At 42.4% G+C, this 13,237-nt stretch overlaps 1 protein-coding gene across 4 annotated transcripts in view; it reads right to left on the bottom strand.

Annotated features, from left to right (window-relative positions):
• The window catches only part of adck1 (aarF domain containing kinase 1), a 418,902-nt gene that overhangs the window by 389,310 nt on the left and 16,355 nt on the right, over window positions 1-13,237 (bottom strand). For all 4 annotated transcript variants that reach the window (XM_060932941.1, XM_060932943.1, XM_060932940.1 and 1 more), the window contains one exon: window positions 1,045-1,184. In XM_060932941.1, the coding sequence (XP_060788924.1) occupies window positions 1,045-1,176 (132 nt within the window). In that variant the 5' untranslated portion in view covers window positions 1,177-1,184. The remainder of the gene's footprint in view (window positions 1-1,044; window positions 1,185-13,237) is intronic.

The raw sequence follows: 13,237 nt of genomic DNA, 5'->3' as shown, positions 1-13,237 counted from the left end.
GCATTCCAGCATAAGAACCTTATCCCATCTGTGAAACATGGTGGTAGTAGTATCATGGTTTGGGCCTGTTTTGCTGCATCTGGGCCAGGACGGCTTGCCATCATTGATGGAACAATGAATTCTGAATTATACCAGCGAATTCTAAAGGAAAATGTCAGGACATCTGTCCATGAACTGAATGAAGGTGGGTCATGCAGCAACACAACGACCCTAAGCACACAAGTTGTTCTACCAAAGAATGGTTAAAGAGGAATAAAGTTAATGTTTTGGAATGGCCAAGTCAAAGTCCTGACCTTAATCCAATCAAAATGTTGTGGAACGACCTGAAGCGAGCAGTTCATGTGAGGAAACCCACCAACATCCCAGAGTTGAAGCTGTTCTGTATGGAGGAATGGGCTAAAATTCCTCCAAGCCGCTGTGCAGGACTGATCAACAGTTACCGCAAACATTTAGTTGCAGTTATTGCTGCAAAAGAGGGTCACACCAGATCCTGAAAGCAAAGGTTCACATACTTTTACCACTCACAGAAACGTAATATTGGATCATTTTCCTCAATAAATAAATGACCGAGTATAATATTTTTGTCTCATTTGTTTAACTGGGTTCTCTTTATCTACTTTTAGGACTTGTGTGAAAATCTGATGTTGTTTTAGGTCATATTTATGCAGAAATAGAAAAAAAATTCTCAAGGGTTCACAAACTTTCAAGCACCACTGTAAAAACAATACAGTCAATAGCCCTATTCCACAACTGGAGCAATCCATATTATGTCAAGAACCGAACAACTAAGTAAAGAGAAACAACATCCATCACCTTTCACACATGAAGTGTCTTTTAATTAATAAAAATAAAGAAAAAGCAGTGAATTCGAAGGCATGTCCAGACTTCTGTCAGGTACTGTATATACTCCAGGACCCAATCAAAACTAAATGTCCTGCTGGTTCTGCTCTTCTAAATCATGAACGTCCCTCAGACTCACATGCCACACGTCTCATTCTCAGTTTCTGAAAAATTAAAGCCAATGATTACTGTTTGTTATTTTACCGCAGCAGCTGCTCGGCCAAATCTGATGATGCTGAGGTCATTGAGGTCGACTTTCTGAGAGTACAGGTAAAATCCGGATGAGGCGATGAGTGCAGTCGCAACAGATGACACTTTCAGCAGTCGCACGGCCATGTGAGGTGCTGCAACAAGCAAACAAAGTAAACAATAAATTCCTACCTCTAAACAAGTTTACAGTGGTATGCAAAAGTTTGGGCACCCCTGGTCAAAATTGCCGTTATGTGAACAGTTAAGCAAGTTGAAGATGAAATGATCTCCAAAAGGCATAAAGTTAAAGATGACTCATTCTCTTTATATTTTAAGCAAAAACAATGTTTTTATTTTCATCTTTTACATTTTCAAAATGACAAAAAAGGAAAAGGGCCCGAAGCAAAAAAGTTTGGGCACCCTGCATGGTTAGTACCTAGTAACACCCCCTTTGGCAAGTATCACAGCTTGTAAACACGTTTTGTAGCCAGCTAATAATCTTTCAGTTCTTACCTGAGGGATTTTCACACACTCGTCCTTGCAAAAGGCTTCCAGTTCTATAAGTTTCCTGGGCTGTCTTGCATGCACTGCTCTTCTGAGATCTATCCACAGATTTTCAATGATGTTTAGGTCAGGGGACTGTGAGGGCCAGGGCAAAACCTTCAGCTTGCGCCTCTTGAGGTATTCCATTGTAGATTTTGAGGTGTGTTTTGGATCATCGTCTTATTGTAGGACCCATCCTCTTTTTAACTTCAACTTTTTTACAGATGGTGTGATGTTTGCTTCCAGAATTTGCTGGTATTTATTCGAATCCACGCTTCCCTCGACCAATGAAATGTGCCCTGTGCCACTGGCTGCAACACGACCCCAAAGCATGATCGATCCACACCCATGCTTCAGAGTTGGAGAGGTGTTCTTTTCCTGGAATTTGCCACCCTTTTTTCTCCAAACATACCTTTGTACATTGTGGCCAAAAAGTTCTATTTTGATTTCATCAGTCCACAGGACTTGTTTCCAAAATGCATCAGGCTTATTTAGATGTTCATTTGCAAACTTCAGACGCTGAATTTTGTGGCTAGGATGCAGGAACGGTTTTCTTCTGATGACTCTCCCATGAAGGTCATATTTGTTCAGGTGTCGCTGCATGGTAGAACAGTGCACCACCACTCCAGGGTCTGCTAAATCTTTCTGAAGGTCTTTTGCAGTCAAACAGGGGTTTTTAATTTGCCTTTCTAGCAATCCAACGAGCAGTTCTTTCAGAAAGTTTTCTTCATCTTCCAGACCTCACCTTGATCTCCACTGTTTCTGTTAACTGCCATTTCTTAATAACATTACGATCTGAGGAAACAGCTACCTGAAAACACTTTGCTACGTTCTTGTAGCCTTCTCCTGCTTTGTGAGCGTCAATTATTTTATTATTCAGAATGCGAGGGAGTTGCTTAGAGGAGCCCATGGCTGTTGATTTTAGGGACAAGTTTGAGGAGTCAGAGAATTTATACAGCTTTGAAATCTGCATCATCTGACCTTTCCTAACGAAGAATTTGAACAAGCCACAGCTCAATAAGCTAATTAAGGTCTGGAACCTTGGTAAAAGTTACCTGAGAACTCAAATGCATTGCGGTGCCCAAACTTTCGCATGGTGTTCCTTTTCTTCTTTTTTTTTTTCACTCTCCAATTGTACAAAATAAAAATAATACACAAATCCTGCAGAAAACGCTGAAAAGAAATGTCTCGTCTTTGCCTTTATGCCTTTTGGTGATCAGTTCATCTTCTGCTCACTTAACTATTCACAGTAACAGACATTTTCAGTAAGGGTGCCCAAACTTTTGCATGCCACTGTATGTCTTTCATAGCAAATCATTTCGACACAATATACCACATACTCCATACACACACACCTGTGACCACATCACAGTCATCGAATTCTGTATTCATGCACTAGCGTGCAAACCAGTAACACTGTAACCAGTAACACAGGTCAGCCTTCCCACAAGTCTCAGCGCTAAGTCACGAGTCACCATTTTTAGTGCCATCATTATGCCACTGTGTTATATTTGAAATAAATTGCCATGTGAAATTGAAGATATTCTTTTGACTGATCTATTCCCTTTTCGAATGGTTATTCAAATGACTTATTGGCAGCCACATAAGATGACGAGAGTCATCAGGAGAGGACCTATTCCCCCCCAGCCCCCACATGAAACTCCACTCTAAATTTTCCGAAGTCGAATTGGTTGCCATGGAAATCCGGGAAAAAATAAAAATCACAGAAATCCCAAAATGTCAAAAGGCACAAGTCCTCTAGTCACTTAACATAACTGAGGTTTCGTGAAAAAAAAAATCCTAATAGCTTTTGAGTTATGCCCCGGAAACTAAAATGTTTACAGACGGACACAGACAGACAGACGGATGGACGGACAGAACGATAGCTATATCCCCTGCATTATATGCCAGGGGGATAATAATATCAGGCATACTGTGTTCAAAATGTATAAAAATTCGAGACGGGTTTCAAAAGATCGCTAACAGTGAATTTGCGGAGGTTCAACGAGGCGAATGTGCACAAAGAGTTAGCAGAGAAGTGGACACATAGTCTCAAAACGCAGTGGCCTGGATGTCAACAAAAAAAACAACATACTGGATTCTGGAAAGAGTGAGCTGGCCCATTTAAGCCCTGGTTCTGTCCAAAATACACCTGAATTTCTGCTATTACGTTATTTACCAACCAGAGTGTACTGTTAACAAGCTATACTGCATGGCAGACTTATTTACTGCAAATATTACAGATATTTCGGCACTGCGTAAAAGCAGAGCGCCTGATGAGTGTATGAGCAAAATATTCGCAAGGGCACAAAATCAACCTGAATAGAATAATCGGTGCGTGCAGCTGCAGACTGCAACGCACTCGCAGCACCGCTAGGACGAATTACCATGCACCTGTTCCTGATTAGAGCGCAATCACAGCACATGTATCTAAGGACTCTCAGTAACAGAGACTTTGTGAAGTGAAGTATACGCTCAGTACTCTGTGTTGAACATTACCAAGCCTTGTATTTTGTATCGCTTTTCTGGTTTTGACCCCGTTTGTGTATTTTGGACTATGAGTACTGTATTACCTCTAATATCCTGTCTGTGCCTCGCTCGATCACTGCATGCTTTTCGACTCTGCCTTTGTCAAGTGTTGTAGTTGAGTCACTAAGCCTCAAGTCCGAGTCCAGTCTCGAGTCCCCAGTGTCCAAGTCATGAAAGAAAATTTCGAGTCGAGTCCGAGAACAAGACCCCAACTGCCCCATGTGACGGTAGCTGTTGCTGCCTTTTTGTGAAAGCGTCTCTGCTCCTGTGTTGGACTAATGTTACTGCTTAACTGCCCCATTTTAAGCCTAGGTCACAACCGGACGTACGATTTTTTGGCCGTGCGATTTTTGACGTTTCCCAAATCGCTGCGTTTTTTTTTGTTCGTAGAGAAAGACACACGTTGGCCGTAAGTTTGTCTTGCAACCTGAAAAAAACGTAAGCGCCCATAGAGTTTGTTTGACATGACAAAGAACCTCTGCGGCCGGTCTGCGGCCAGTCTACGGTTCGAAAATCAGCACATCACACGCGCGCCCTCTGTGCGTTTCACGCACGCCCTCCGTGCGTTTCCTGCGTTTTTTGCACGTAGACTGGCCGTAGGAGCACGTACGGCCGGTTGTGACCTAGGCTTTAGTTAACAGGCTACAGATAAAAAGCTCGTTCATCACTCAGCAAGCCCCGCCCACTATCAACAGGGCAAATAACACGAGAGAGGGTTAACACTAGCTAGTTCATCGCTCAGCAAGCCCCACCTACTATTAACAGAGCAATGAACATAGCATGTCACTTCCTTCTCTGGGTGGAGTCTTGCCAAATGACGCTTGAAGTTCGAGGTTGTCCCCGTCGTCTCCTCGATAGTTCTTCTACACACGGAACACACAGCAGTGCATTTTTCCCACTGCATGAGAAGTCTGGATAAGCAAAGCGGCCAATCCTAGGGGCTTCTCTCCAGGCATTTTAGCGCCATTAACGTTAGTTTGTTATTGAACATGACGTATGAACAGGTGAATGTGCATCTCTTGCACGAAATTAGGATAAAAATTTAATGTCGATATAAATATCTTATGCCAGATTACTATGGCATGTTACAAACAATAAAGAAGAAATCAAGAGTCCTCGTCTCCAATTTACGAGTCCGAATGCAGTTAATGCACGAGTGCGAGTCATCAGTGCTCAAGTCCAAGTCAAGTCACAAGTCGGACTCGAGTACTACAAGCCTGCCTTTGTCTCTGTTTTGGATCTGTTTGCTAGCGTGTTTTCAATAAAACTCTTCTTGCACTTACATCCATCTATCGCCCTTACATCGCAGAAACCGTCAACTGTCCAACAAGCGAGTGGACGAATAAAACTGTTTTAACTAGTTTTATATGAAACAGTCATGAATATTTTCCATAAAATGTACTAGTAAATAATCCCACGTTATTTTTTAAAAAGAAAATTTAAAACGAGCGCTGGATAAAAACCCATCTACCTTATGTAAATAAAGATGCACATTTCATTGTCTGATGGTCAAGTGTTTGAGATACAGTGCTCAGCGTAAATGAGTCCACCCCCTTTGAAAAGTAACATTTTAAACAATATCTCAATGAACACAAACAATTTCCAAAATGTTGAAAAGACAAAGGGTGGCACGGTGGTGTAGTGGTTAGCGCTGTCGCCTCACAGCAAGAAGGTTCTGGGTTCGAGCCCCGTGGCCGGCGAGGGCCTTTCTGTGTGGAGTTTGCATGTTCTCCCCGTGTCCGCGTGGGTTTCCTCCGGGTGCTCCGGTTTCCCCCACAGTCCAAAGACATGCAGGTTAGGTTAACTGGTGACTCTAAATTGAGCGTAGGTGTGAATGTGAGCGTGAATGGTTGTCTGTGTCTATGTGTCAGCCCTGTGATGACCTGGCGACTTGTCCAGGGTGTAACCCGCCTTTCGCCCGTAGTCAGCTGGGATAGGCTCCAGCTTGCCTGCGACCCTGTAGAACAGGATAAAGTGGCTAGAGATAATGAGATGAGATGAAAAGACAAAAGTTTAATATAACATCTGTAACTTCTCTCATCTCATTATCTCTAGCCGCTTTATCCTGTTCTACAGGGTCACAGGCAAGTTGGAGCCTATCCCAGCTGACTACGGGCGAAAGGTTCATAATATAAACTTAGATTACACATTTTTCAGTTTTACTCAAATTAGGGTGGTGCAAAAATGAGTACACCCTGCAACAAAAACTACTACATCTAGTACTTTGTATGGCCTCCATGATTTTTAATGACAGCACCAAGTCTTCTCGGCGTGGAATGAACAAGTTGACGACATTTTGCAACATCAATCTTTTTCCATTCTTCAACAATGACCTCTTTTAGTGACTGGATGCTGGATGGAGAGTGATGCTCAACTTGTCTCTTCAGAATTCCCCATAGGTGTTCGATTGGGTTCAGATCAGGAGACATACTTGGCCACTGAATCACTTTCACCCTGTTGTTCTTCAGAAATCCAACAGTGGCCTTAGATGTGTGTTTAGTCATGTTGGAAAAGTGCACGACGACCAAGGGCACGGAGTGATGGTAGCATCTTCTCTTTCAGTATAGAGCAATACATCTGTGAATTCATGATGCCATCAATGAAATGCAGCTCCCCGACACCAGCAGCACTCATGCGGCCCCACACAAGGACACTGCCACCACCATGTTTCACTGTAGGCACCATGCATTTTTCTTTGTATTCCTCACCTTTGCGATGCCATACAGTTTTGAAGCCATCAGTTCCAAAAACATTTATCTTGGTCTCATCACTCCAGAGTGTAGAGTCCAAGTAGTCTTCATCTTCGTCAGCACGGGCCCTGGCAAACTCTAGGCAGGCTTTTTTGTGCCTGGGCTTGAGGAGAGGCTTCTTTCGTGGACGGCATCCATGCATGCCATTCCTCTGCAGTGTACGCCGTATTGCGTCACGGGAAACAGTCACCCCAGTTTGGCTTTCTACTTCTTTAGATAACTGCAGTGAACTTGCATGCTGATTTTCTTCAACCCTTCTCATCAGAAGACGCTCCTGTCGAGGTGTTAACTTCCGTGGACGACCTGGACGTCTCTGTGAGATGGTTGCAGTTCCAGCTTTCTTAAATTTTTGTACTACTTTTGCTACGGTATTCTGACTGATAAGTAAAGCTTTGCTGATCTTCTTGTAGCCTTCACCTTTGTGGTGTAAAGAAATTTTCTTTGAGGAATTCTGAAGAGAAAAGTTGAGCACCCCTCTCCAGCCAGCATCCAGTCACTAAAAGAGGTCGTTGTTGAAGAATGGAAAAAAATTGATGTTGCAAAATGTCACCAACTTGTTCATTCCATGCCTAGAAGACTTGGTGCTGTCATTAAAAATCATGGAGGCCAGACAAAGTACTAGATGTAGTAGTTTTTGTTGAGGGGTGTACTCATTTTTGCACCACCCTAATTTGAGTAAAACTGAAAAATGTGTAATCTAAGTTTATATTATTAACCTTACTTTCACGTTATAAGTTAAACAGATGTTATATTAAACTTTGTCTTTTCAACATTTTGGAAATTGTTTGTGTTCATTGAGATATTGTTTAAAATGTTACTTTCCAAAGGGGGTGTACTCATTTACGCCTTGCACTTATGATCAAGTTCCCTGTGGTGAGACGTGTATGTATGGATATCAACCAGTCAAACCATCAAAAATCAGGTCGATGTATTCTCTTAAATATGGGGCTCTGCTCCCATATTTAAGAGAATGCATGAGAATGCTTCCATATTTAAAGCCTCGGTCACAACTGGCCGTATGTGCTCCTACGGCCGGTCTACGTGCAAAAAACGCAAGAAACGGGGCGCCGTGGCTCAGTTGACTAAGGCGCCATACCATAAATCCGGGGACCCGGGTTCGATTCCGACCCGAGGTCATTTCCCGATCCCTCCCTGTCTCTCTCCCGCTCATTTCCTGTCTCTACACTGTCCTATCCAATAAAGGTGGAAAAAAAGCCCAAAAAAATATTAAAAAAAAAAAAAAACGCAAGAAACGCATGGAGGGCGCGCGTGTGACGTGCTGATTTTCGAGCCGTAGACTGGCCGTAGACCGGCCGCAGAGGTTCTTTGTCATGTCAAACAAACTATACGGGCGCTCACGTTTTTTTCAGGTTGCAAGACAAACTTACGGCCAACATGCGTCTTTCTCCACGAACAACAACAACAAAAAAAAAAACACAGCGATTTGGGAAACGGCAAAAATCGCACAGCCAAAAAAATCGTACGTCTGGTTGTGACCTAGGCTTAAGAGTGCACGTTTCCTTGTGTAAATATTTTAGAGCAGATTTTATCCAAACCAACATGAAACCTGGAACCGAACTGATTCGTGTGGAACGTTTGTAATATTGTAATTCACAGCAAGCTTAAAATATACACGGTTCTGTTTTGACCAGAAAGAAATGGCTTGTTGTTTGTTGATTAAAGAGTCTGAATGTGGATTTCTGTAAACCTGGTAAAAATGGTGGACCAATAAATTTGCCGTGAATTGACTTGACACAGACAGAAACATTCACCACATTCTCTTAAGTATGGGGCGCCGCTCTGCTATTATTAACAACATATTATAGTGTTTATTACACTGGAGTTTCTAAACGCTATAAACCATTTGAAGGTGTGCGTTACGCCGATTTTAAAAGTCATTTTTAAACTTGCTTTATTTCTTAATTAACGTGTTATTCAGTTACGTTTTCGGTTTTAGTAACCTTACATCGTGACTCGTATTGGCAACTCATTGCAATTAAATATTATACTGATCGGCCTATTCGGTTTTTAGCCATGTTGAATTTAGTTCGTTTGGTCCACGGCAGGCGTCGCTTATCCGCGTGATCTTCACGAGGTTTGTGCGAGACTCCGAAACGTGAAGTGTCAGCGCCGCTATTTTGAAAACTGTTTTCCAAACAAAGTATTGCACAAAAATGAGTTTAAATGACGATTACTGCCTACTTTTTTCAAACTTTCCTGATTGCTATCAAAACAAACAAAACTTCCGGCTTGATTACGTCAGCATTCGAAAGAGGGCGCGCGCGTCTTTTGACAACGTTGGCAGGTGTCGGTCGCTTTGATTTCCGCTGTACGTTTTACTTCCGTCCTACGATGTCTCGCACAGGTCTCAACGAATCTCGTTTACGGACGCTGTTTTGACATATGGACTGATATATTACAGAGCGTATTTCAAACACTCATAACTTGCTACAGCAGTGACAGAACAGCTATCAAAAATGCCTTCCGGTATTTAATAAAATGAGAAATAGAATTTTGATAAGAAAACATTTGCCTTCAGTTCTCCTTTAATGCGCTCACTGTAATACATTATTGTTTCTGCAGTCACAATTTACAGCGGGATTTGTATGTTGGACGTTCACATATACTCAAACTCATAAAAGATATTTTAAAAATTCACTGTAATGTAACAAAACTGTATAAAATGGTGAAGTACGAGATGTTTATAGAAACTGTTTATTCTGCAGGACAAGCTCTTCCAGCTGAACGTGCCTGACTCCACCTCTAGGTGGATCACTGACTTCCTGTCTGACAAGAAGCAGCATGTGAAGCTGGGAAAACGTGTCTCTGACTCCCGAACGATTAGCATCACCCCCCAAGACTGCGTCCTTTCTCCTCTACTCTTCTCCCTGTAGACCAACAGCTGCACCTTAAGTCATCAGACTGTCTGAACTTCGCAGACGACACCACCCTCAAGGCCAATTTATACTGACAACCCAGTCCTCGCAGATGGCCTCGCAGATAGTGTCTGCGAAGCCTTCCGCCCTTCGCAGATGCTCTGCGCGCACCCTACGTGCACCTCCCAAAAATTGTGACCACCGCAGACAGCGTCACAGACAAGAAGGCTCTGATTGGTCCACTCTACATCCGCTGTACACGCACTTCCGCTTCCTTACTTTCCCGGTTTGGTTTGTTTTCACGACCGCCATTTTTAAAAACACGAGCGAAGACGGAGCAGCACGAAGAGTGGTTGATCAAGGAAGTGAGGAAGTACGTACATCTATACGACTCCAGTTCTAGTCATTATAAGCATAATTATAAGTAACCGGAGGATAAACACTCCACTAACCACACCCACCAACTACCCCTAGCGATTTCGCAACTTCGCGCCCCCTTGCGTTGTTGTGGTGAATAACATCGCGCACGCCTATTACTCCCCGCTCAACGATAAATTACAACTGTCTGCGAAAAGCTGTCTGCGAAAGCCTTGTCGCAGAAGCATGCAGAGGCCTTCACTGGACTCATCTCTGATGAGGATGAGTTTGCTGACAGGTGGGAGATTGACCATCTGGTGTCCCGGTGCAGGCAGAACAACTTCGAGCTCAATGCTTTAAAGACAGTGGAGATGACTGTAGACTTCAGGAGGAGCTCTGCCACATCCTGCCCCTCCCCCATCACCCTGTTTGACTTCCCAGTAACCTCTGTGGTTACCATATTTCCGCTTCCTGGGCACTATAATCACTCAAGTGGGAGCCGTGTACCTGCTCTCTGACCAAGAAAGCACAGCAGAGGATGTACTTGAAGAAGTTCAATCTGCCAAAGGCAATGATGGTACACTTTTACAGCACCATCACTGAGTCCATCCTCCCCTCCTCCATCACTGCCAGGGATAAGGGCAGACTGCAGCGCATCATTCGCTCTGTTGAGAGGATGACTGGCGACAACCTTCCGTCTCTTCATGACCTGTACGAGTCCAGGACCCTGAGGAGAGCAGAAAGGATTGTGGCCGACCCCTCTCAGCCCAAATACAAACTTTTCAAACCACTCCCCTCTGGTAGCAGGCTGCGGTCCATAAGAACCAAAACCTCACGTCATAAGGCCAGCTTTTTCCCCACTTCATCAATAAGGTCAGAGACCCCACTGACTTCCAATCTGTGATATTAATGCACGTCGTCTCTGAACTGCCATTCTGCACATTTCATGATGGTGTCATACATCTTCATTCTGTGAACCTGTCTTGCACACTCCAGCTCATACTGTACAGCTTGGTTATTGACTTGCCCACTACACACATTCTCTTCCTTTCACGCACTCCCGTCATGTCTCTTCTCCAGCTTCATCAGCACCATGTGACCTATTTTTTTGTACATTCCCAGACATACTGTACAGCTTGGACTCCAACAACTCATGCACATACCCCTTAAATATGTCCACTTTCCAATATCGTATGTTTCAGATTCTTCTATTTATTATTCTATGTATATAGAGCGATGGCTACAATTATCGACACCTTAACGATCTTTTGGCCATTGCAAAAGGAGAAAAAACTTTCAATACGTAAATTGTGCATGAATAATTACTCAAACTTCCACTGGGGAAAAAAAGAGTCGATTCCCGATTACTTAATCAGATCACGTGACACCGTTCCACAATTATCGACACCTTTGTCCACAGTTATCGACACCGTTCCACAATTGTCGACATCCAGATGGTTACTTATTAAAAAAAATAATCGGTATGTGGTATTAAGTTAACAAAGGTTTTTTATTTAAAATTTATTTAACATAGACTTATATTTAGTACAAAATATATATTTATATAAATATTTCGATGTCGGTGTTTACGTAAATGAGGACGTAATTCTAATGTTTGTAAACAAATGAACTGACAATGTTTAACCTGAGTCAGAAAAGCTTTTTGTTCCACTTAAAGTATTTTCGTAGATTGCATTTTGTTAATCATTCATTGTTGTTTGTATTAATTTCTAGTTTTGTAGTTTACCAATAAAGGTCAACCTTAAATTGACCTTGTAACCGCATGAAAATCCAGGTCAAAGGTCGCATATCATTCCACAAACCAAAATATAAAAACTCTGCAAAAAGAAATACTGAATGGAAGAGAAAAATGTGAATATTTCAAGTATGTAATTTTTTTTTTACATGCTAGGAATTTAATTCTGGTCTAATTCTATTTATTGCAATCGGAAAGATCCCCTGGGACGGTAAGATCGTGACAAGAGTTGAATGTCCGAGAGCGATAAGATGTCTGTGACAATTGTTCCGGTCCGTGACGGGATGGGGAGGTCACCGACCATGAGCGATAATGCGTCCCGTCCCATCCCGGGTTTTAGTAATGGTCGTAAAAACACGTCCATGATCTTTCCACCATGCTTACCTGCGATGATAACGTCCGGGTTTTCTTCAAATCGCTGATCGTGCTAAAAAAAAATTCCATCTCCGGTAACAATCTGTCTCATCAGACAACAAGATCAAAGGGCGAGGCGGGTCTTCCGGTTGATTAATTAACCAAAAGTAACTGTTGCAACTGAAACTCACCTTTGTAAAGTTGTTTTTTTATTGGCAAATCTGCAAAAGGTATCGATAATTATGGACTGTCGATAATTGTAGCCGCCGCTCTAGCTACTTTTTTTTTTCCTTTTTGTCTTGGCTAAATTCTTCTATCTTACCTGTTTGCGCGAACGGAGTTGGCAAAAAACTCGATTCTGATTCTAGAAAGTTGTCTCCCATAACCCGGGGATTTCATACTTAACATCTTGTACTCACAAGTATCACTGTCATGTATTCTTTGATTACAGTGGTGCTTGAAAGTTTGTGAACCCTTTAGAATTTTCTATATTTCTGCATAAATATGACCTAAAACATCATCAGATTTTCACACAAGTCCTAAAAGCAGATAAAGAGAACCCAGTTAAACAAATGAGACAAAAATATTATACTTGGTCATTTATTTATTGAGGAAAATGATCCAATATTACATATCTGTGAGTGGCAAAAGTATGTGAACCTCTAGGATTAGCAGTTCATTTGAAGGTGAAATTAGAGTCAGGTGTTTTCAATCAATGGGATGACAATCAGGTGTGAGTGGGCACCCTGTTTTATTTAAAGAACAGGGATCCATCAAAGTCTGATCTTCACAACACATGTTTGTGGAAGTGTATCATGGCACAAACAAAGGAGATTTCTGAGGACCTCAGAAAAAAGCGCTGTTGATGCTCATCCGGCTGGAAAAGGTTACAAAACCATCTCTAAAGAGTTTGGACTCCACCAATCCACAGTCAGACAGATTGTGTACAAATGGAGGAAATTCAAGACCATTGTTACCCTCCCCAGGAGTGGTCGACCAACAAAGATCACTCCAAGAGCAAGGTGTGTAATAGTTGGCGAGGT

Source organism: Neoarius graeffei, chromosome 11 (genome assembly GCF_027579695.1).
Source record: "Neoarius graeffei isolate fNeoGra1 chromosome 11, fNeoGra1.pri, whole genome shotgun sequence".
Lineage (NCBI taxonomy): Eukaryota > Metazoa > Chordata > Actinopteri > Siluriformes > Ariidae > Neoarius > Neoarius graeffei.
This window is presented reverse-complemented; position numbering and strand designations above follow the sequence as displayed.